Here is a 21,101-nt window from a genome sequence, read left to right as displayed (position 1 = left end):
ATACCTGCTCCGGTTTTGATTTTATGACCCTTCAAAGACCCGCTGCGCTGCTGTTTTTTCAAGATGGCTGCTTAAAAGCAGGAAGCACCAGCATGCCCACACAATGCAGACAAGGTAGGTACACTAGACAAAAGTATTGGGACAATTCGGACTAAAAGTAGACAAAAGTATTGGGACACTTAGGACTACAACTGGACAAAAGTATTGGGACACTTAGGACAACCACTGGACAAAAGTATTGGGACACTTACACTGGCCAAAAGTATTGGGACACTTAGGACTACAACTTGACTAAAGTATTGGGACATTTAGGACTAAAACTGGACAAAAGTATTGGGACACTTAGGACTAGCACCTGCCAAATACGCGGGCCCGACCAATGCTGCTTGCAGCTTTAATTGTTATTATTTTTTGTATTGTTCCCACACTACTATTGCTTTTTTGAGTCACTTTTGACATGGTTTTGTCATGGTTTACTTGCTTTTTTGTTTTGTTTTTGTTACTTTTTATTTTGTATTATTTTGCATCTGATCAAGCCCTGTGACTTTCTTCTTTTTTTTTTAAGTGTGAATGGTGGCGAGGTCCTCGGGAGGTGATCTTGGGATCACTTCCTGAGGATCCTTGATGCCGAGGAATATTCATCCATCTTGCTATGGTCTGGACAGCCTGCTGATCCTGAGCCAGGGCGGGATGGATGGATATTTACAATATCTGGGTATTTTTTCTAATAACGTCTTTACTGTAAACCTTGAGTTGTTAAAGTTCAAGTGCACCTCTCTCCTCAAGTGTGGATGAGTGGATGTGTGCATGAGTGCATGTATGAAGTGTCTGAGTGAGCAAAGCATGATTGTCAAATGAGATTACTGTAAAATTCAATAAAATATGTTTGCAAAAAAAAGAGAGTTGTTTTGAATCGATTCTAATTTGAATAGATAGCCTCCCCAAAATAAAATGCACCTGAATGGCGCAGCTCTACTAACCATGGAAACACAGCAGGTATTCATCCTTCTGAGGAGCCGTGGTGACCTGGATGATGGATATGGGGAAGCTGTGAGAGGATGCAGCGAACACAGCGGAGGCTAACGTCACATCGTTTTTATCCAGGAACTCTGCGGGAACACATGAGTGAAGGATGTGTAAACAAGCAGCGAGGGAACTGGGAGTCCTGACTGATGACCAACCTTCCAGCACATACTGCTTCATCTCAATTTCATAGAACTTGTTGGTGCCAATGATGATACTGTAACCCGTGAAGTGGATGCAGCTGCAGGGCTCCGAGGTCTCAATTTCCTGCAAATACATCCAACAATCAACAAAGACCACTTTCTTCTTGACGTAACACTGACCTGCGGGTGCTTTAAAGCGGACCTACCATGATTTCAATTTACATTTAAAACACTTCCTTGTAATTTGTTGGATATGCTTTAGTGTACATTTTGCTCCTCAGTAACTTTTATAACCCGTTTTTTGCATCCGTCTGCAAGATAAAGGCGTTCCCAGATGACAAATGAAACCAAAAGTATCATCATTTAATGTAAATAGAGTTAGAATAATTGTTTCTAAATCATCACAAAAACTTTGAGGGTCTGGTGAGAAGACAAAAGCTGTCTTTGAAACCTACAAAGAGTAAGACTCGTAAAACTCCAATGTGTAGGGGGGAAAGCAAGATGAAGGTGTTCCTGTGTTCTTTCATGTATGGTAATCAACAGAAAGATATTGTCCTAACCCAAGGACTTCAAAGCGGAGAGAAGACAGAATCTGCCCAATTTCCAGACGACCTCTTTTTGAACTGGTTTACGAACGTCTTTTATGGACCTCTTTTGTAACTATTATACGGACTCTTTTTGAACTGACCTTTTCTGTGACTTGTTTACGACCTTTTCTGTGAACTTTTTGCCATCTTTGTCCTTTGGAAACAGCGGTGGCCATTTGGTCGGGGAGGGTCCAAAATAAAAGGAGGCGTGCAATCTTTTGGCAGAGCGTGCTGAGATACTGTGCAAGGGTACAGTGTACATACGACTCTCCTCAATATTGAGTCCAAATTGAATTCTGTCTCTGTTTAATTCTTTGCCTCTTGTCTTGTTTAATAGATGTCATCAGTGTTTGAACCTGACAAATAGTTGAGTATATATATCATGATTCACCAATCAATTCAGCTTTTAGCAACATTTATCTCATTGTCAGTGTCAGAGCTTGGTCCGCATTGCCGGCAGTAAGTCGGACACGTTTCCAGTGAGGGTTGGACTCCGCCAAGGCTGCCCTTTGTCACCGATTCTGTTCATAACTTTTATGGACAGAATTTCTAGGCGCAGTCAAGGCGTTGAGGGGATCTGGTTTGGTGGCTGCAGGATTAGGTCTCTGCTTTTTGCAGATGATGTGGTCCTGATGGCTTCATCTGGCCAGGATCTTCAGCTCTCGCTGGATCGGTTCGCAGCCGAGTGTGAAGCGACTGGGATGAGAATCAGCACCTCCAAGTCCGAGTCCATGGTTCTCGCCCGGAAAAGGGTGGAATGCCATCTCCGGGTTGGGGAGGAGACCCTGCCCCAAGTGGAGGAGTTTAAGTACCTCGGAGTCTTGTTCACGAGTGAGGGAAGAGTGGATCGTGAGATCGACAGGCGTATCGGTGTGGCATCTTCAGTAATGCGGACGCTGTATCGATCCGTTGTGGTGAAGAAGGAGCTGAGCCGGAAGGCAAAGCTCTCAATTTACCGGTCGATCTACGTTCCCATCCTCACCTATGGTCATGAGCTTTGGGTTATGACCGAAAGGACAAGATCACGGGTACAAGCGGCCGAAATTAGTTTCCTCCGCCGGGTGGCGGGGCTCTCCCTTAGAGATAGGGTGAGAAGCTCTGCCATCCGGGAGGAGCTCAAAGTAAAGCCGCTGCTCCTCCACATCGAGAGGAGCCAGATGAGGTGGTTCGGGCATCTGGTCAGGATGCCACCCGATCGCCTCCCTCGGGAGGTGTTTAGGGCACGTCCGACCGGTAGGAGGCCACGGGGAAGACCCAGGACACGTTGGGAAGACTATGTCTCCCGGCTGGCCTGGGAACGCCTCGGGATCCCCCGGGAGGAGCTGGACGAAGTGGCTGGGGAGAGGGAAGTCTGGGCTTCCCTGCTTAGGCTGCTGCCCCCGCGACCCGACCTCGGATAAGCGGAAGAAGATGGATGGATGGATGGATATCTCATTGTATGTTGGAGTTATACAACTAGATGAAAATACTCTATCCTACCTTTTTGTGTGTTTCCTCATAGCCTGAAGAGCTTGACTTAATGTCCAAATAAGTGCGTCCACCTCGCGGTGACATCACAACGTGACCAGACTGCATAACCCCTCCAACAGAAACATCTAAAACTGCATGCAAGCTCGCGCCAAAAAGGCATGAACCTTATGATTTAACATGAGTATCCAACATTGTAACAACTTTTATAAGTCAGAAGAGAAGAAATTCATCGTAGGTCCCCTTTAAACTTTTAGCTGAGCTTGGTATATTTGGGGTGTACTCACCTTTCGGATGCAGAACTTGTTGAGGCTTTCATTAAGTCGTAGGATTGTAATCTTATTGGGCATCGCGGCACAAATACAGATTCCATTGTCAATCTGTGAAAAAGAGAAGAACTCAGCTATCAGCCATTGTTGTGACGAGGCCTGTTCCCATACCAATATTTTGGTACCGCTAACAAAATACCAAAATAAAGGGGACAATTAAAAAAAATGTCATAAAGCCCTTTTCCACCACTGATCTCATATCAATACTTTTTTCTCTCTAATATTTTCGCAATCGACGGGTTGGTTTAAATGTTCATAAGAAAATAAATGAACTAACCTTTCCGGAGGAGAAGAGGTGGCACCCCTTCACCGTCTCAAAGATGAAGGGACTGAGTTCAGGTGGAGCTGGGAGATGGGACTGTGACAAAGACTGCTTCACCTTCTTGATCTCCACCAAGCACAAGGCTCGGTCCTCTCCTGGAGGACACATTCATAGATGTTATAGAACTATAGATCTTCCAAACAAATGAATACATAAAGCACAAAAAGGAACAATTACAGAGAACCACATACACAATACATTCAATGACAACCACTCTTAATTAAATCCTAAAAAAAAAAAAAAACCTTCATTCACTAACCCGTGATCATCAAGAGCTTGTCAAGTTCTCTGAGGATCTGAATCTGGAACACGCAGGCCAGGCCCGGGATGTGGGTCAAAGAGTTCTTTATGACGTTGAGAGCATACAAGCCCTCCTCAGAGCCCACCAGCACCAGCTGAGGTGAAGGACAACCACAGTCATGGATGTGAACCCTGAAGGTTAGTAAGTGTAAGTCAGAACCTGGTCAGTGAGAGGCAAAGTGCAGTTGATGTCCAAGCGGTCGTCACCCTCCAACTTCAGCAAGGAGTTGCCTAGAAGTTTCTGTAAGGGCACCAAAGAGATGAGAGGAGGGGGAAGTTAGGCAGCACATCAGCAGCGTGCAACAAACAAAGACAGGCAGCCGTCACCCAATTTCCCAAATACAAAATAAAGAAAAAGCGACTAAAAGGGGAACTGCACTTTTATTTAATTTTTTTTAGAATTTTGGTTATTGTTCACAATCATTATGAGTGACAAGAACACACGTTTTTTTTTGTAGGATTGTAAAGATGATAAAAAAAAAACACTTGCAAAATGCAGCCAATGAAAGTCATCATTGTAGCCTTCAAAGCCCTCCAACGTTTTATATACACACTGCTAGTATATATATATATACAGGTAAAAGCCAGTAAATTAGAATATTTTGAAAAACTTGATTTATTTCAGTAATTGCATTCAAAAGGTGTAACTTGTACATTATATTTATTCATTGCACACAGACTGATGCATTCAAATGTTTATTTCATTTAATTTTGATGATTTGAAGTGGCAACAAATGAAAATCCAAAATTCCGTGTGTCACAAAATTAGAATATTACTTAAGGCTAATACAAAAAAGGGATTTTTAGAAATGTTGGCCAACTGAAAAGTATGAAAATGAAAAATATGAGCATGTACAATACTCAATACTTGGTTGGAGCTCCTTTTGCCTCAATTACTGCGCTAACGCGGCGTGGCATGGAGTCGATGAGTTTCTGGCACTGCTCAGGTGTTATGAGAGCCCAGGTTGCTCTGATAGTGGCCTTCAACTCTTCTGCGTTTTTGGGTCTGGCATTCTGCATCTTCCTTTTCACAATACCCCACAGATTTTCTATGGGGCTAAGGTCAGGGGAGTTGGCGGGCCAATTTAGAACAGAAATACCATGGTCCCTAAACCAGGCACGGGTAGATTTTGCGCTGTGTGCAGGTGCCAAGTCCTGTTGGAACTTGAAATCTCCATCTCCATAGAGCAGGTCAGCAGCAGGAAGCATGAAGTGCTCTAAAACTTGCTGGTAGACGGCTGCGTTGACCCTGGATCTCAGGAAACAGAGTGGACCGACACCAGCAGATGACATGGCACCCCAAACCATCACTGATGGTGGAAACTTTACACTAGACTTCAGGCAACGTGGATCCTGTGCCTCTCCTGTCTTCCTCCAGACTCTGGGACCTCGATTTCCAAAGGAAATGGAAAATTTGCATGGTTGGGTGATGGTTTAGGGTGCCATGTCATCTGCTGGTGTCAGTCCACTCTGTTTCCTGAGATCCAGGATCAACGCAGCCGTCTACCAGCAAGTTTTAGAGCACTTCATGCTTCCTGCTGCTGACCTGCTCTATGGAGATGGAGATTTCAAGTTCCAACAGGACTTGGCGCCTGCACACAGCGCAAAATCTACCCGTGCCTGGTTTACGGACCATGGTATTTCTGTTCTAAATTGGCCCGCCAACTCCCCTGACATTAGCCCCATAGAAAATCTGTGGGGTATTGTGAAAAGGAAGATGCAGAATGCCAGACCCAAAAACGCAGAAGAGTTGAAGGCCACTATCAGAGCAACCTGGGCTCTCATAACACCTGAGCAGTGCCAGAAACTCATCGACTCCATGCCACGCCGCATTAACGCAGTAATTGAGGCAAAAGGAGCTCCAACCAAGTATTGAGTATTGTACATGCTCATATCTTTCATTTTCATACTTTTCAGTTGGCCAACATTTCTAAAAATCCCTTTTTTGTATTAGCCTTACACAATATTCTAATTTTGTGACACACGAAATTTTGGATTTTCATTTGTTGCCACTTCAAATCATCAAAATTAAATGAAATAAACATTTGAATGCATCAGTCTGTGTGCAATGAATAAATATAATGTACAAGTTACACCTTTTGAATGCAATTACTGAAATAAATCAAGTTTTTCAAAATATTCTAATTTACTGGCTTTTACCTGTATATATATATATAAAATGTAGTAACAAACACCTTCATAACAATATGTAATATGTTCAATCTTTACCGTATTTTGGATATTTTAAGCATTCCCGGAACTGATTTCCTCAGCGCATTTATTGCCGTTTCTATAGCAACGCACTTCCGACTTCCAGCAACAGATGTGTGTTCCTACAGCCAGAAACAAATGCGACCGTATTTTATTCACGGCAGACTTGGTGTCGGACAACGAAGACGACTATTTTTGGACAAATGAGGATTGATTGATATAGGAATGACACGTTGGCGCAGACAGAAGCCGAGAGACTGAGGTCGGTGTGACTTGTGGAACTTGGAGCCAAGCTATGCCGACATAAATGGCGTGCTCATCTAAACTAAACTGGAAAAGAACGTCCCCGGGCCAGCTGGACCAAACACACAAGTGTCCGTCGAGTGAGTCACTACAATATTGATCTCAGGGCATTCAATCGATCGTTTGGTCAGATCTAGTTTTAGACTTCGATTGGTCAGATCTAGTCTCAGACGTAGATTGGTCAAATCTGGTCTAGCTGCTGGTGTCAAAACTCTAAATATTTATACTCCAAAACCAGGAGGTCGTGCCTGGGCAAGGATGGTTTCGCCCTATTGTCCATCCATCCATCCATCCATCTTCTTCCGCTTATCCGAGGTCGGGTCGCGGGGGCAGCAGCCTAAGCAGGGAAGCCCAGACTTCCCTCTCCCCAGCCACTTCGTCCAGCTCTTCCTGTGGGACCCCGAGGTGTTCCCAGGCCAGCCGGGAGACATAGTCTTCCCAACGTGTCCTGGGTCTTCCCCGTGGCCTCCTACCGGTCGGACGTGCCCTAAACACCTCCCTAGGGAGGCGTTCGGGTGGCATCCTGACCAGATGCCCGAACCACCTCATCTGGCTCCTCTCCATGTGGAGGAGCAGCGGCTTTACTTTGAGCTCCTCCCGGATGGCAGAGCTTCTTACCCTATCTCTAAGGGAGAGCCCCGCCACCCGGCGGAGGAAACTCATTTGGGCCGCTTGTACCCGTGATCTTGTCCTTTCGGTCATATCCCAAAGCTCATGACCATAGGTGAGGATGGGAACGTAGATCGACCGGTAAATTGTGAGCTTTGCCTTCCGGCTCAGCTCCTTCTTCACCACAACGGATCGATACAGCGTCCGCATTACTGAAGACGCCGCACCGATCCGCCTGTAGATCTCACGATCCACTCTTCCCTCACTCGTGAACAAGACTCCGAGGTACTTGAACTCCTCCACTTGGGGCAAGATCTCCTCCCCAACCCGGAGATGGCACTCCACCCTTTTCCGGGCGAGAACCATGGACTCGGACTTGGAGGTGCTGATTCTCATCCCAGTCGCTTCACACTCAGCTGCGAACCGATCCAGTGAGAGCTGAAGATCCTGGCCAGATGAAGCCATCAGGACCACATCATCTGCAAATAGCAGAGACCTAATCCTGCAGCCACTAAACCAGATCCCCTCAACGCCTTGACTGCGCCTAGAAATTCTGTCCATAAAAGTTATGAACAGAATCGGTGACAAAGGGCAGCCTTGGCGGAGTCCAACCCTCACTGGAAACGTGTCCGACTTACTGCCGGCAATGCGGACCAAGCTCTGGCACTGATCATACAGGGAGCGGACCGCCACAATCAGACAGTCCGATACCCCATACTCTCTGAGCACTCCCCACAGGACTTCCCGAGGGACACGGTCGAATGCCTTCTCCAAGTCCACAAAACACATGTAGACTGGTTGGGCAAACTCCCATGCACCCTCAAGGACCCTGCCGAGAGTATAGAGCTGGTCCACAGTTCCACGACCAGGACGAAAACCACCCTATTGTAGTGAGAAAAACAACTGCTTTAATGAAAACGAACAATCCTACTGTCAATGCTAACGGCAGTCATTGAAGTGAAATTTCCCCTCGTTAGTACTGACATATTGTGTAGCAGAACCATCGCTGTGGACTACTACCAGTCAAAATAGTCAGAATCCACCACATTAGCATTGTATTCATTTGTAAACAAACGGCATTGATCGCAATCCATCCTGCTATTGTTAGTACAACTACATACACTGTTGAGCGAGCTGTGTACAAACAACACATGTGGGCTGATACTTTATAGATACCGCAATACGATTGTTCATGTTTTTCAGTCAGTACTGTCAGAATAATTGTATCTAAGTTACCACAAAACTTTGTGTTTCAATGAGTTCCTGGCGAGAAGACAAAAGCTGTCTTTGAACCTACCAAGAAGAAGGCTTGTAAAGCTCCACTGTGTAGGATGGGAAGCAACATGAAGGTGTTCTGTTTCTTTCATGTATTGTCATCCACAGAAAGATTTTGTCTTGACCCAAGAACTACAAAAGCGGAGAGGAAGCAGGGCCTGACTCCCCTCAAGGCGATCTTTTCTGTGAACTGCTTTACGACCTCTTCTTTGAACTGTTTTACGACCTTTTCTTTTGAACTGTTCTGTAACCAAAGGCGATGGCTGTTTACGACCCCCGTCCCTTAGAAACAGCTTTTGCTATGTAATCAGGGAAAGTCCAAATAAAAGAGGTGGCGTACAATCTTTCGCCAGAGCGTGTTGGAGAGACTGTACAAGAGTACAGCTCAGACGTTTCTCCTCAAATTGAGCCAAATTGAATTCTGTCTCTGTATAATTCTTTGCTTCTTGTCTTGTTTAATAGATGTCATCAGTGTTTGAACCTGACAAGTACAGATGTGTGTCCTATGGCATTGTGTTGTGCATTACAAACTCAAAAGCCATTCAGCTGTTGACGCAGAAGCGAGACGATGTGTTAGTACTAACACTAACTAATTAATTTTCCTGAGGGAACTTTCCTGAAGGAATCAATAAAGTACTATCTATCTATCTATCTATCTATCTATCTATCTATCTATCTATCCATCTATCTATCTAGGAAAAGAGTTCCTCATTGTTCGCTCTTCCAAAAACAATGTTGCTACAGCTTTGTTGTCATACAGGTCACGGAACGTAAAAGAAGTATTGTCGACAGTTTTTGGATGCATTTTTAAAGCGACTTAGAGGCAGAGTGGATTGCTCCCATTAGCTGCACTGCTAGCCACCTAGAACAAGCAGATTATTACAAATTGGAATGCAAGGAAAACACAAAAACTGTTGTATTCATGTCTCTCATAAAGAATAGGTGAAATAAAAAAAAAAAAGTGCAGTTCCCCTTTAATGTTGTGTCAGTACATGAAGCCATTGAGTAGAATGTAGCCTTATTATACATAGGTCACATTTTTGCACTCGCAATTATTATACTGAAAATATGTGTAGTTTATGCAAACATGTCTGTTTCAAGCACTAATTAGCCGGTTAGGTAGTTCTCTGGGTGAACCCTCGGGCTCTATAGCGACAGATATAAGGTGAAATATGTTGCACTGTGAACAGTTGAGGTGGATGTAAATCCTCATATATGTCTAGTAGAGATGCGCGGTTTGCGGACAAAACCGCGGAGTCCGCGGATTATCCGCGGTTCGGGCAGTTGAAATAAAAAAAAATTAGATTTTATCCGCGGGTCGGGTCGGGCGGTTGAAATTAAAAAACATTATATTTTAAATAGATTCAGGCGGGTGGCAGTTAAACCAATTCGGAAATATATATACATAGTTAAATGTTGTTACCCACATACGAAAACCGAGCAGGCACCTGCAGCATATGCCACAACAGAAGAAGAAGAAAAAAAAAGAGATGGACACTTTTACGGAGCAGAGAAGGGACGCCTCGCCGAGGTCCGGGACCGAGGCCCCTTCCCCCGAGAGGGCCCCACCGGGAGCCGTAGCTGAGGTGATCCGCGAGAAGGGCCCGACGCACGTCCAGGGTCACCACCGCGCCCACCGCACCGACACCACGCCTCGTCCGCCTTCGCCGCGGCCGGCGTCACGCCACCCCCGTGGCCGGGGGCTCGTAACAGGGGTCACTCCGCGCGCTCCGCCCGCGCAGCTTACCTGCCCGCCACCCCCGTTGCCGGGGGCGCGTAACAGGGGTCACTCCGCGCGCAGTGCGCTCACGAAAGGGGTGGGGCTCACCCTGGTGAGCCGAGTGGGCCACTTTTGGTAAGCAGAACTGGCGCTGCGGGATGAACCAAACGCCGGGTTAAGGCGCCCGGTGCCGACGCTCATCAGACCCCAGAAAAGGTGATGGTTGATATAGACAGCAGGACGGTGGCCATGGAAGTCGGAACCCGCTAAGGAGTGTGTAACAACCCACCTGCCGAATCAACTAGCCCTGAAAATGGATGGCGCTTGAGTGTCGGGCCCATACCCGGCCGTCGCCGGCAGCGAGAGCCGCGAGGGCTAGGCCGCGACGAGTAGGATGGCCGCCGCGGTGCGCGCTGAAGCCTCGGGCGTGAGCCCGTGTGGAGCCGCCGCGGGTGCGAAGGGACATCGCACCTCCACGCGCTTGGAGGTGCGCTCAGCGCGGCTCCCAGATGATTGCGCACTGGTGTGCGTCTGGGCCGTGACAGCTTGGCACGCATTGAATGTCTCTGCTACATTGGATCAGTCTCCTTTCTTTAACAGGCAAACGCTTTATAACCTCACTAATGCCTTGCATCGTCTATATTAGATATATAACAACGGGCGGGTGCGGTTTTCATTAAATGTTAGTTCGGGTGGATGCGGATGGTTGACGACTTTTGTGATGCGGTTGCGGATGAAATAATTGCCTATCCGCGCATCTCTAATGTCTAGATATATTTTTGTGGTGAACTCTGATAGAGAATGTCAGCCAAGCTTAAATTAGCTGCATGTTGCTCGTGTCTGCTGGAAGACATTCTGAGCTAAGATAGTGTTTGGAAAATGGTGTTGACCATTTATTTCTTTACCAAAGTAGATTAGGCTATGTGTTGTTGTTTAACCTCTTAAGGTCCAAGCTGTTTGTTTACATGCTTTTTTATTTCTCTTTGTTGTTTGGGCTTATTGGACCCTAGCTAGAATAAAAACTAAGAATCATCTTTTGATATGACGTACTTAGTCCATAAGTACACAAATGTGTACTTCATGTGTAGTGACATGATAATTCCTATTTTTTCCAAAATCCATTGTATGTTATACTCTTCTGACACCACCAGATGGCAGTATAAGTGTCCACATAAGCGGCCATAAAAATCAATTCAGTAGTGTACACAATTTTAGAAATAAGAGCTAAAAGGTGCTGTCCACGCATGTGGCCACTAAGGCCTTAATTAATCTAAGAGTGCACTTGTTTAGAAATATTACTGTTGAAAAATGATCACAATTTAAGAGGAATAAAAGCACAGCAGGTTAGAGTTCTACAGATGAGGGCTGTGAGGAGTCTCCACATTGGACTTGAAAGTCACAATTTGATTGAACTTTTTCTTCCTCCTCATCACTGATGGTTCTCACTTTTTTTTTTTTTAATTGAGAGTTTTAGAACAAAGTATCAGTACAGTCATAATAATATACAACTGCAATTTACATGTTTTAACAGTTACACTAAAGCCACTGTAATACAGAATTACATTCAAAGTAGGGCTGGGCGATATATGGATTCTTAATAGGACTAGTTGTTCCATCCATCCATCCATCTTCTTTTGCTTATCCGAGGTCGGGTCGCGGGGGCAGCAGCCTAAGCAGGGAAGCCCAGACTTCCCTCTCCCCAGCCACTTCGTCCAGCTCTTCCTGTGGGACCCCGAGGCGTTCCCAGGCCAGCCGGGAGAGATAGTCTTCCCAGCGTGTCCTGGGTCTTCCCCGTGGCCTCCTACCGGTCGGACGTGCCCGGAACACCTTCCTAGGGAGGCGTTCGGGTGGCATCCTGACCAGATGCCCGAACCACCTCATCTGGCTCCTCTCGATGTGGAGGAGCAGCGGCTTTACTTTGAGCTCTCTAAGGGAGAGCCCCGCCACTCGGCGGAGGAAACTCATTTCGGCCGCTTGTACCCGTGATCTTGTCCTTTCGGTCATGACCCAAAGCTCATGACCATAGGTGAGGATGGGAACGTAGATCGACCGGTAAATCGAGAGCTTTGCCTTCCGGCTCAGCTCCTTCTTCACCACAACGGATCGATACAGCGTCCGCATTACTGAAGACGCCGCACCGATCCGCCTGTCGATCTCACGATCCATTCTTCCCCCACTCGTGAACAAGACTCCGAGGTACTTGAACTCCTCCACTTGGGGCAAGATCTCCTCCCCAACCCGGAGATGGCACTCCACCCTTTTCCGGGAGAGAACCATGGACTCGGACTTGGAGGTGCTGATTCCCATCCCAGTCGCTTCACACTCGGCTGCGAACCGATCCAGTGAGAGCTGAAGATCTTGGCCGGAGGAAGCCATCAGGACCACATCATCTGCAAATAGCAGTGACCTAATCCTGCAGCCACCAAACCAGATCCCCTCAACGCCTTGACTGCGCCTAGAAATTCTGTCCATAAAGGTTATGAACAGAATCGGTGACAAAGGGCAGCCTTGGCGGAGTCCAACCCTCACTGGAAACGTGTCCGACTTACTGCCGGCAATGCGGACCAAGCTCTGACACTGATTATACAGGGAGCGAACTGCCACAATAAGACAGTCCGTTACCCCATACTCTCTGAGCACTCCCCACAGGACTTCCCGGGGTACACGGTCGAATGCCTTCTCCAAGTCCACAAAGCACATGTAGACTGGTTGGGCAAACTCCCATGCACCCTCAAGGACCCTGCCGAGAGTATAGAGCTGGTCCACAGTTCCACGACCAGGACGAAAACCACACTGTTCCTCCTGAATCCGAGGTTCGACTATCCGGCGTAGCCTCCTCTCCAGTACACCTGAATAGACCTTACCGGGAAGGCTGAGGAGTGTGATCCCACGATAGTTGGAACACACCCTCCGGTTCCCCTTCTTAAAGAGAGGAACCACCACCCCGGTCTGCCAATCCAGATATCCTAATATGTAGCATCATTTGAAAAGTCACCCGCTCGAGAATGAAGAGGGCTTGAAACTCCGCATGTCAACATCTCCGTTTGGTGTCACACCCACAAAATGCCGGAGCAATAATTTCCACATCAACACCGTATGAAACAAATAGTGTCACACCGCGGCGAGGGATGTCTTGTCTTGGTTTTTTCTGTCTTGTGATGTGCATGTTTTAGTTTGAAAAGTAACTCTCCTCTCATTTCAGGTCACTTGCCCTTCCTTTTGTGTCATCAGTCTGACGTCATCCCGATTCCCTAATTGTTTCCACCTGTTCCCTATTACCCTCATGTGTCTTATAAGCCCACTCCTTCCTTTGTTCTGTGCCAGATTGTTTCATTTATTCGTGCTCTCTAGCATCCATGTTCCTGTCCATGCCTTGTCTTGCCTCGCCTCGTTTTGTGATTAAGTTCCTTGATCTTGAATCCCTTTGTTACTATTTTGAATTTTTCCTTTCTTCCTCCTCAGCAGAGTGATTTTTTGTTATTTAGTATATTCAGCCGAAGTGGTGAGTTTCAGTTATTTTTTCCATTCTATCCTCAATTTTTGAGTGACTATTTTTGTTAATACTTTATTAGATTAGTGAATGTAGAAATGTTCATAGCTATTTGTTTTCTCCTCCTGTTGGAGCGTTTTCTGTTTATACATTTTATAGCATATACGGCGCCAATTATAGTTCGTCTTTGCTTTTGTGTTTTCCTCCGTTCGGAGTGATTTTTGGTTGTTCCTATTTTTTCTTGGAACCTTTTTGCCGATTAGTTTTTGGTTAAAGATAGATATTGTAATCCTTGACTTTGGAGGTGAAAGGAAGCTGTCAAAATAAAATTCCCTACTCTGCATCTGAGTCCTATCCTTTTACCAAGCCTGACAAATAGCCAACAACAAAAGGAGATAACGTCCGCAGGAACCTACCACATAGTGAAGGACATACACTATTTGATTTCCTATTATGCAGCTCATTTTTATTTGACACTTATTGAAATATCTTGTGACATCATGCACAAAAGTGCACTTTATTTGTTTTAAACTATTGTAGTGGCGTTCCGTACAAAAAGTGCACTTTAATTTAGTGTTGTTTTGATATGTCATCTTAGTGACATCATGCACAAAAGTGCACTAATAGCTTGTTTTAAAATGTCTCTGACAATCTTGCACTTTCTGTTTTGAAATGACATGAATATTTGTGCCACTGCTTAATAACTCTTTAATAAATACACTTTTAGTTGTGATTTCCCTCTCTGCATGAAAGTTTAAAAGTAGCATATATTAATGCAGTATGAAGAAGAATGTTTTAATGTAGACACATAGAATCATCATACTGCTGTGATTATATGCATCAAGTGTTCATTCAAGGCTAAGGCAAAATATCCACATACAGTGGGGCAAAAAAGTATTTAGTCAGCCACCAATTGTGCAAGTTCTCCCACTTAAAATGATGACAGAGGTCTGTAATTTTCATCATAGGTACACTTCAACTGTGAGAGACAGAATGTGGAAAAAAAATCCAGGAATTCACATTGTAGGATTTTTAAATAATTTATTTGTAAATTATGGTGGAAAATAAGTATTTGGTCAATAACAAAAATTCAACTCAATACTTTGTAATATAACCTTTGTTGGCAATAACAGAGGTCAAACGATTACTATAGGTCTTTACCAGGTTTGCACACACAGTAGCTGGTATTTTGGCCCATTCCTCCATGCAGATCTTCTCGAGAGCAGTGATGTTTTGGGGCTGTTGCCGAGCAACACAGACTTTCAACTCCCTGCACAGATTTTCTATGGGGTTGAGGTCTGGAGACTGGCTAGTCCACTCCAGGACTTTCAAATGCTTCTTACGGAGCCACTCCTTCGTTGCCCAGGCGGTGTGTTTGGGATCATTGTCATGCTGGAAGACCCAGCCATGTTTCATCTTCAAAGCTCTCACTGATGGAAGGAGGTTTTGGCTCAAAATCTCACGATACATGGCCCCATTCATTCTTTCCTTAACACGGATCAGTCGGCCTGTCCCCTTAGCAGAAAAACAGCCCCAAAGCATGATGTTTCCACCCCCATGCTTCACAGTAGGTATGGTGTTCTTGGGATGCAACTCAGTATTCTTCTTCCTCCAAACAGGACGAGTTGAGTTTATACCAAAAAGTTCTATTTTGGTTTCATCTGACCACATGACATTCTCCCAATCCTCTGCTGTATCATCCATGTGCTCTCTGGCAAACTTCAGACGGGCCTGGACATGCACTGGCTTAAGCAGGGGGACACGTCTGGCACTGCAGGATTTGATTCCCTGTCGGCGTAGTGTGTTACTGATCGTAACCTTTGTTACTTTGGTCCCAGCTCTCTGCAGGTCATTCACCAGGTCCCCCCGTGTGCTTCTGGGATTTTTGCTCACCGTTCTCATGATCATTTTGACCCTACGGGATGAGATCTTGCGTGGAGCCCCAGATCGAGGGAGATTATCAGTGGTCTTGTATGTCTTCCATTTTCTGATAATTTCTCCCACAGTTGATTTTTTCACACCAAGCTGCTTGCCTATTGTAGATTCACTCTTCACAGTCTGGTGCAGGTCTACAATTCTTTTCCTGGTGTCCTTCGACAGCTCTTTGGTCTTGGCCATAGTGAAGTTTGGAGTCTGACTGTTTGAGGCTGTGGACAGGTGTCTTTTATACAGATAACAAGTTCAAACAGGTGCCATTAATACAGGTAACGAGTGGAGGACAGAAGAGCTTCTTAAAGAAGAAGTTACAGGTCTGTGAGAGCCAAAGATCTTCTTTGTTTGAAGTGACCAAATACTTATTTCCCAACATAATTTACAAATAAATTCTTTAAAATTCTGACTAAATACTTTTTTGCCCCACTGTATATATGGTGTATCGTGACATGGCCTAAAAATATCGAGATAATAATAAAAGGCCATATCGCCCAGCCCTAATTCAAAGTCAGAAATACGTCTAATTAATTATGCGAGTTCCTCTCGACTGGTAAAAGCTCCGTGCAACAGGAACAATTCATTGCTAACATACCATATCTGACACAATTATTTTAATTCTGCCTTTTAGTGGTTGTTTCGTTCACACATCATAAAAGATGTCACCCTATCCTAGAGTAGCTTCTTCATTTTTCCCTAACATGTCTTATCTGCACCAATGATGATGTACAGTACGTGTGCATGTGTGTGCTTTGAGTCCAAACAAGCTGAAGCGGCACATGGCTCTCGCAGCAACATGCACAAGACAGCGGAGTGGAGGCCAAAGGTGCATGGGTGTTCCAATCCAGTCATGCATTGTGCATGATATATTTCCACTGCACATTTGGCCACTTAAACAGCAACCATTTGAACCTGGTGGGTGTGTTAGCCAGCACAGAGCAGCTATGCAACTACATGCTCAGCCAGGTGCTGACTGAAGCCCAAGCGTTCGTGCAACTTCTTACTGTACCTGGACCAGAGGCGATAGGTTCTTCTGCCTTTTAGCAACACCTGCCTATGATGGTCCAGACGGACCGTGTTGAATGGAGATACACACACATGTTGCGTAATCACATCACAACAAAGACGAGGACACAACACATATACAAGACGTGGTTGGTGAGAACATGCAGAGAAAGAAAAGAGAGGAGAGGAGAGAAGAAGAAATGAAGGCACTGGCTGATGTTCATGGCGCCATTGATTGTTTCACCAGAAACAACACACACAACCCTTGTACTACATTACAATTTGAAATGGGCTTCATACCTAAAACTTGTTGTATACTACAGGGTTTCCCCTATATTGCCAAAATACCATACCGTGGTCACAATGATGTCATCGTATAGTTTGCTATGATAACATTTTCTTTAAAAAAAAAGGCTCAAAAAATGTATACGTACATTTAATTAAAAACAAATCTATTAGTATTAACATATATTTTTTTATATTATATTGCGTTGCTATATTTAGGGCCCGCATGGCCCATTGTAAAAGGAATCCAAACAGGAGTCCTTTTACAATGGGACATAAGGACCTATTGAATTTGTAAGGTTTTATTATTTTTCTTCTTTCTTTTTTCTTCCGCCGCCTCTTTGAGCTGTAATTTGACCCACTTAACTTCAAAACTCACCATATTTGACCCACACATCAGGACCTGCAAAAATTGTCTTTTAATAAAAAAACTGAACCGCAAAAATCTAAATTGCGCTCTAGCGCCCCCTAGGAAAAAAAAAAACTAGACTGCCTGTAACTCCCACTAGGAAGGTCAGAGAGACATGAAACAAAAACCTCTATGTAGGTCTGACTTACACCTACCTTTCAATTGTACATCCTCGGGCTAAAATCAACAGGAAGTTGGCAATTCCCCCTTCAAGACAAAAAAGTACTAAAAACAGTCACTTTTGCCTCTTTGAGCTGTAATTTGACCCCCTTAACATGCTTCAAAACTCACCAAACTGAACACACACATCAGGACTGGCTAAAACTGTGATCTAATGAAAAAACCTAACCTCAAATCTAAAAATTGTGCTCTACCGCAATTTTTTTTATAAAACGCAGAAAAAAATGCTCCTCGGAAGAAAAAAATGACAAAACTGCCTGTAACTCCCACTGGGAAAGTCGGAGAGACATGAAACAAAAACCTCTATGTAGGTCTCACTTAGACCTACATTTCATAGATTGACAACCCTCAGCAAAAATCAACAGGAAGTTTGCTATTCCCTCTTCAAAACACATTTTTTGTAAAAACCGGTCACCTTCCTTCAAAATCTATCTCCTCTGAGCGCGTTTGTCGTTTTGCCTTCAAACTAACACAGGAGAGAGATTGAACCCTTGTGATTAAAACTACGGTACAGAAGCGCGTTTTTCTAACTGCTCCGGTTTTGATTTTATGACCCTTCAAAGACCCGCTGCGCTGATGCTGCTGCGCTGCTGTTTTTTTAAGATGGCTGCTTAAAAGCAGGAAGCACCAACGTGCCCACACAATGCAGACAAGGTAGGTACACTAGACAAAAGTCTTGGGACACTTCAGACTAAAAGTAGACAAAAGTATTGGGACACTTATGACTATCACTGGACAAAAGTATTGGGACATTTAGGACTAGCACCTGCCAAATACGCGGGCCCGACCAATGCTGCTTGCAGCTTTAATTTCAGTTGTTGTTCTTATTGTACAATGTACTTTGTTGAGAATATTTCAAGTGTTTAGAGACTAGGACCGGGCGATATGGACCCAAACTGATACCGCGGTATTTTTAGTCTGAATGGGTATATGGTAGGGATGTAACGGTACACAAACATTTCGGTTCGGTACCTCGGGTTAGAGGTCACGGTTCGGTTAATTTTCAGGACAGTAAAAAAACAACAAAATATACATTTTTGGGTTATTTCTTTACCAAATTTGCAAAATCTTCCACCAAAAATATTTTTCTTAGTGGAATATTTGATGTGAAGTAATGGGATAGGTCAATAATTCATTATAACATTGATTTTGATTCAATATTATGTTTTGAGCAATGACAGTTTGAAAGGAAAAAAAAACAGCTTTGTTTTATTAGTGAACATTGCAACTTTTTCTAAATTACATTTAACCTTTTTTATTTCACTTTTGTTATGTTTTTGTTTATTTTAATAATATTTTTAGAATGTGCCGTGGGCCTTTAAAACATTAGCTGTGGGCCGCAAATGGGCACACTTTTGACACCCCTGCTATAGATAATAAAAAATTAAATGTGATAAATCTATGGATAAAAAGCAGAGCCTGGCGACGCATGCGCGTTTATCATAACTCTCTCTCTCTCTCTGTCTCTGCCCCTCCCTCACCAATGCTGCTGCACGCACAATTTGTTTTGTTTTTAACCCCTTCTTAACCCTGAACGTACATTGAAAATACACGTAACTCTAACTCAAAATGCCGGACATTTGAGGCATTTAAGAAACTCCGCCCTGACAGCTCCGCAAAAGAGGACATGTCCGGTGAAAAGAGGACGTATGGTCAGTCTATCCTAGCCCGTTAACTAGGCCACCTACTCAGTGGCCTAGTGGTTAGAGTGTCCACCCTGAGATCAGTAGGCTGAGTCATACCAAAGACTATAAAAATGGGAGCCATTACCTCCCTGCTTGGCACTCAGCATCAAGGGGTTGGAATTGGGGGTTAAATCACCAAAAATGATTCCCGGGCGCGGCACTGCTGCTGCCTACTGCTCCCCTCACCTCCCAGGGGGTGAACAAGGGGATGGGTCAAATGCAGAGGACAAATTTCACCACACTTAGTGTGTGTGTGACAATCATTGGTACTTTAACTTTAACTTTAACTAGCATGCCGTGTGTTGTGCCTCGGTGTGCATTGTTTACACAACGTGCGTTACGCTACTTAATATGTCCATGTGGAAACTCGTTCGGTACACCTCCGAACCGAACTGGAACCCCCGTACCGAAACGGTTCAATACAAATACACGTACCGGTAAACCATACTTGCCAACCTTGAGACCTCCGATTTCGGGAGGTGGTGGGTGGGGGGCGTGGTTAAGATATATATATATATACATATATATATATATAAGAAATACTTGACTTTCAATTAATTCTAGCTATATATATATATATATATATATATATACATATATATTTTATTATATATATATATATATATATATATGTATGTGTGGGAAAAAATCACAAGACTATTTCATCTCTACAGGCCTGTTTCATGAGGGGGGGTACCCTCAATCGTCAGGAGATTTATTTTTATTTTTATATATATATATATATATATATATATATATATATATATATAAATAAAATAAATACTTGAATTTCAGTGTTCATTTATTTACACATATACACACACATAACACTCCTCTACTTATTGTTGAGTTAAGGGTTGAATTGTCCATCCTTGTTCTATTCTCTGTCACTATTTCAGAACACACACATTATACAAATATACATTATAAAATCAATAAGAAAACGGGAGCTCTAATTTGGGAGTCTGAATTAGGATCAGAAGTTCCTATATAAACATTGCGCACTCACGTCGCCTTTTTGTATTGATTACTGCAGCTGTGCACTGGATTCATTCACAAATGCAAACTACAACTCACAAACACTTTAGAGTTAGGCTCCACCATCAGAATGTGTACTTAAACTTATAAAGATCACATGGATATTATTCAGTGAGTTGATTCACCAAAACCAGCCTGTTATACAGGAGGAAAAAGCACACAGGACGTTTCAATTGTTCACAGACTGGTCGCTCTCATCAGAATGACAAGACACTTCCGGTCTGCAGGTGATAGCATTCAATTGGGAAGAAACGCCCTACTGCCCCCTACTGACCAATGTGAATACTGATAAATGTGTAATGACAGCTCCAAAAACTAATTCAAACCACAAAATAAACTAAATAAATCAACACAAAAATGTGACACATTATGGGTGGGTCACATGTGCATGTACAACAGGCTGTCAACACGTCACTCCGCCTGAATTTCGGGAGAAAATTTGTCCCGGGAGGTTTTCGGGAGAGGCGCTGAATTTCGGGAGTCTCCCGGAAAATCCGGGAGGGTTGGCAAGTATGCGTTAAACCCCTCGTATATGGTGTCTTAAAAAACGTGTAAAGTGCTTAAGGTTGCCTAAAAGTTTTTTAGCTCGATAACCAGTGTTGAGAGTATTCTAATGATTGTTGTTGTAGGTAGTAATGTAACGTGTTGTTTATTCTTATTGGGCAGGAGTGTCAAACGGGTTTAATCCGGCTCGCGGCCTGCAAGAATAGTTTGCCAAGTATAAAAATTTGCTACAATTTTTCAATGAAAGAAACCGCTGTTCTAAATGTGTCCACTGGAGGTGAAAGAGA

The 21,101-nt window shown here is 44.1% G+C and overlaps 1 protein-coding gene across 6 annotated transcripts in view; it reads right to left on the bottom strand.

Annotated features, from left to right (window-relative positions):
• The window catches only part of cita (citron rho-interacting serine/threonine kinase a), a 172,567-nt gene that overhangs the window by 24,162 nt on the left and 127,304 nt on the right, over positions 1-21,101 (bottom strand). For 4 of the 6 annotated variants that reach the window (XM_061932781.2, XM_061932782.2, XM_061932784.2 and 1 more), the window contains 6 exons: positions 4,332-4,412; positions 4,131-4,266; positions 3,827-3,966; positions 3,508-3,600; positions 1,182-1,290; positions 981-1,109 (listed from right to left, as the gene is read on the bottom strand). In XM_061932781.2, coding sequence (XP_061788765.1) covers positions 981-1,109; positions 1,182-1,290; positions 3,508-3,600; positions 3,827-3,966; positions 4,131-4,266; positions 4,332-4,412 — 688 coding nt within the window. Of the gene's footprint in view, positions 1-980; positions 1,110-1,181; positions 1,291-3,507; positions 3,601-3,826; positions 3,967-4,130; positions 4,267-4,331; positions 4,413-16,717; positions 16,763-21,101 lie in introns of all 6 variants that reach the window. The other 2 variants (XM_061932779.2, XM_061932780.2) reach the window with 1 other exon arrangement.

Source organism: Nerophis lumbriciformis, linkage group LG38 (genome assembly GCF_033978685.3).
Source record: "Nerophis lumbriciformis linkage group LG38, RoL_Nlum_v2.1, whole genome shotgun sequence".
Lineage (NCBI taxonomy): Eukaryota > Metazoa > Chordata > Actinopteri > Syngnathiformes > Syngnathidae > Nerophis > Nerophis lumbriciformis.
This window is presented reverse-complemented; position numbering and strand designations above follow the sequence as displayed.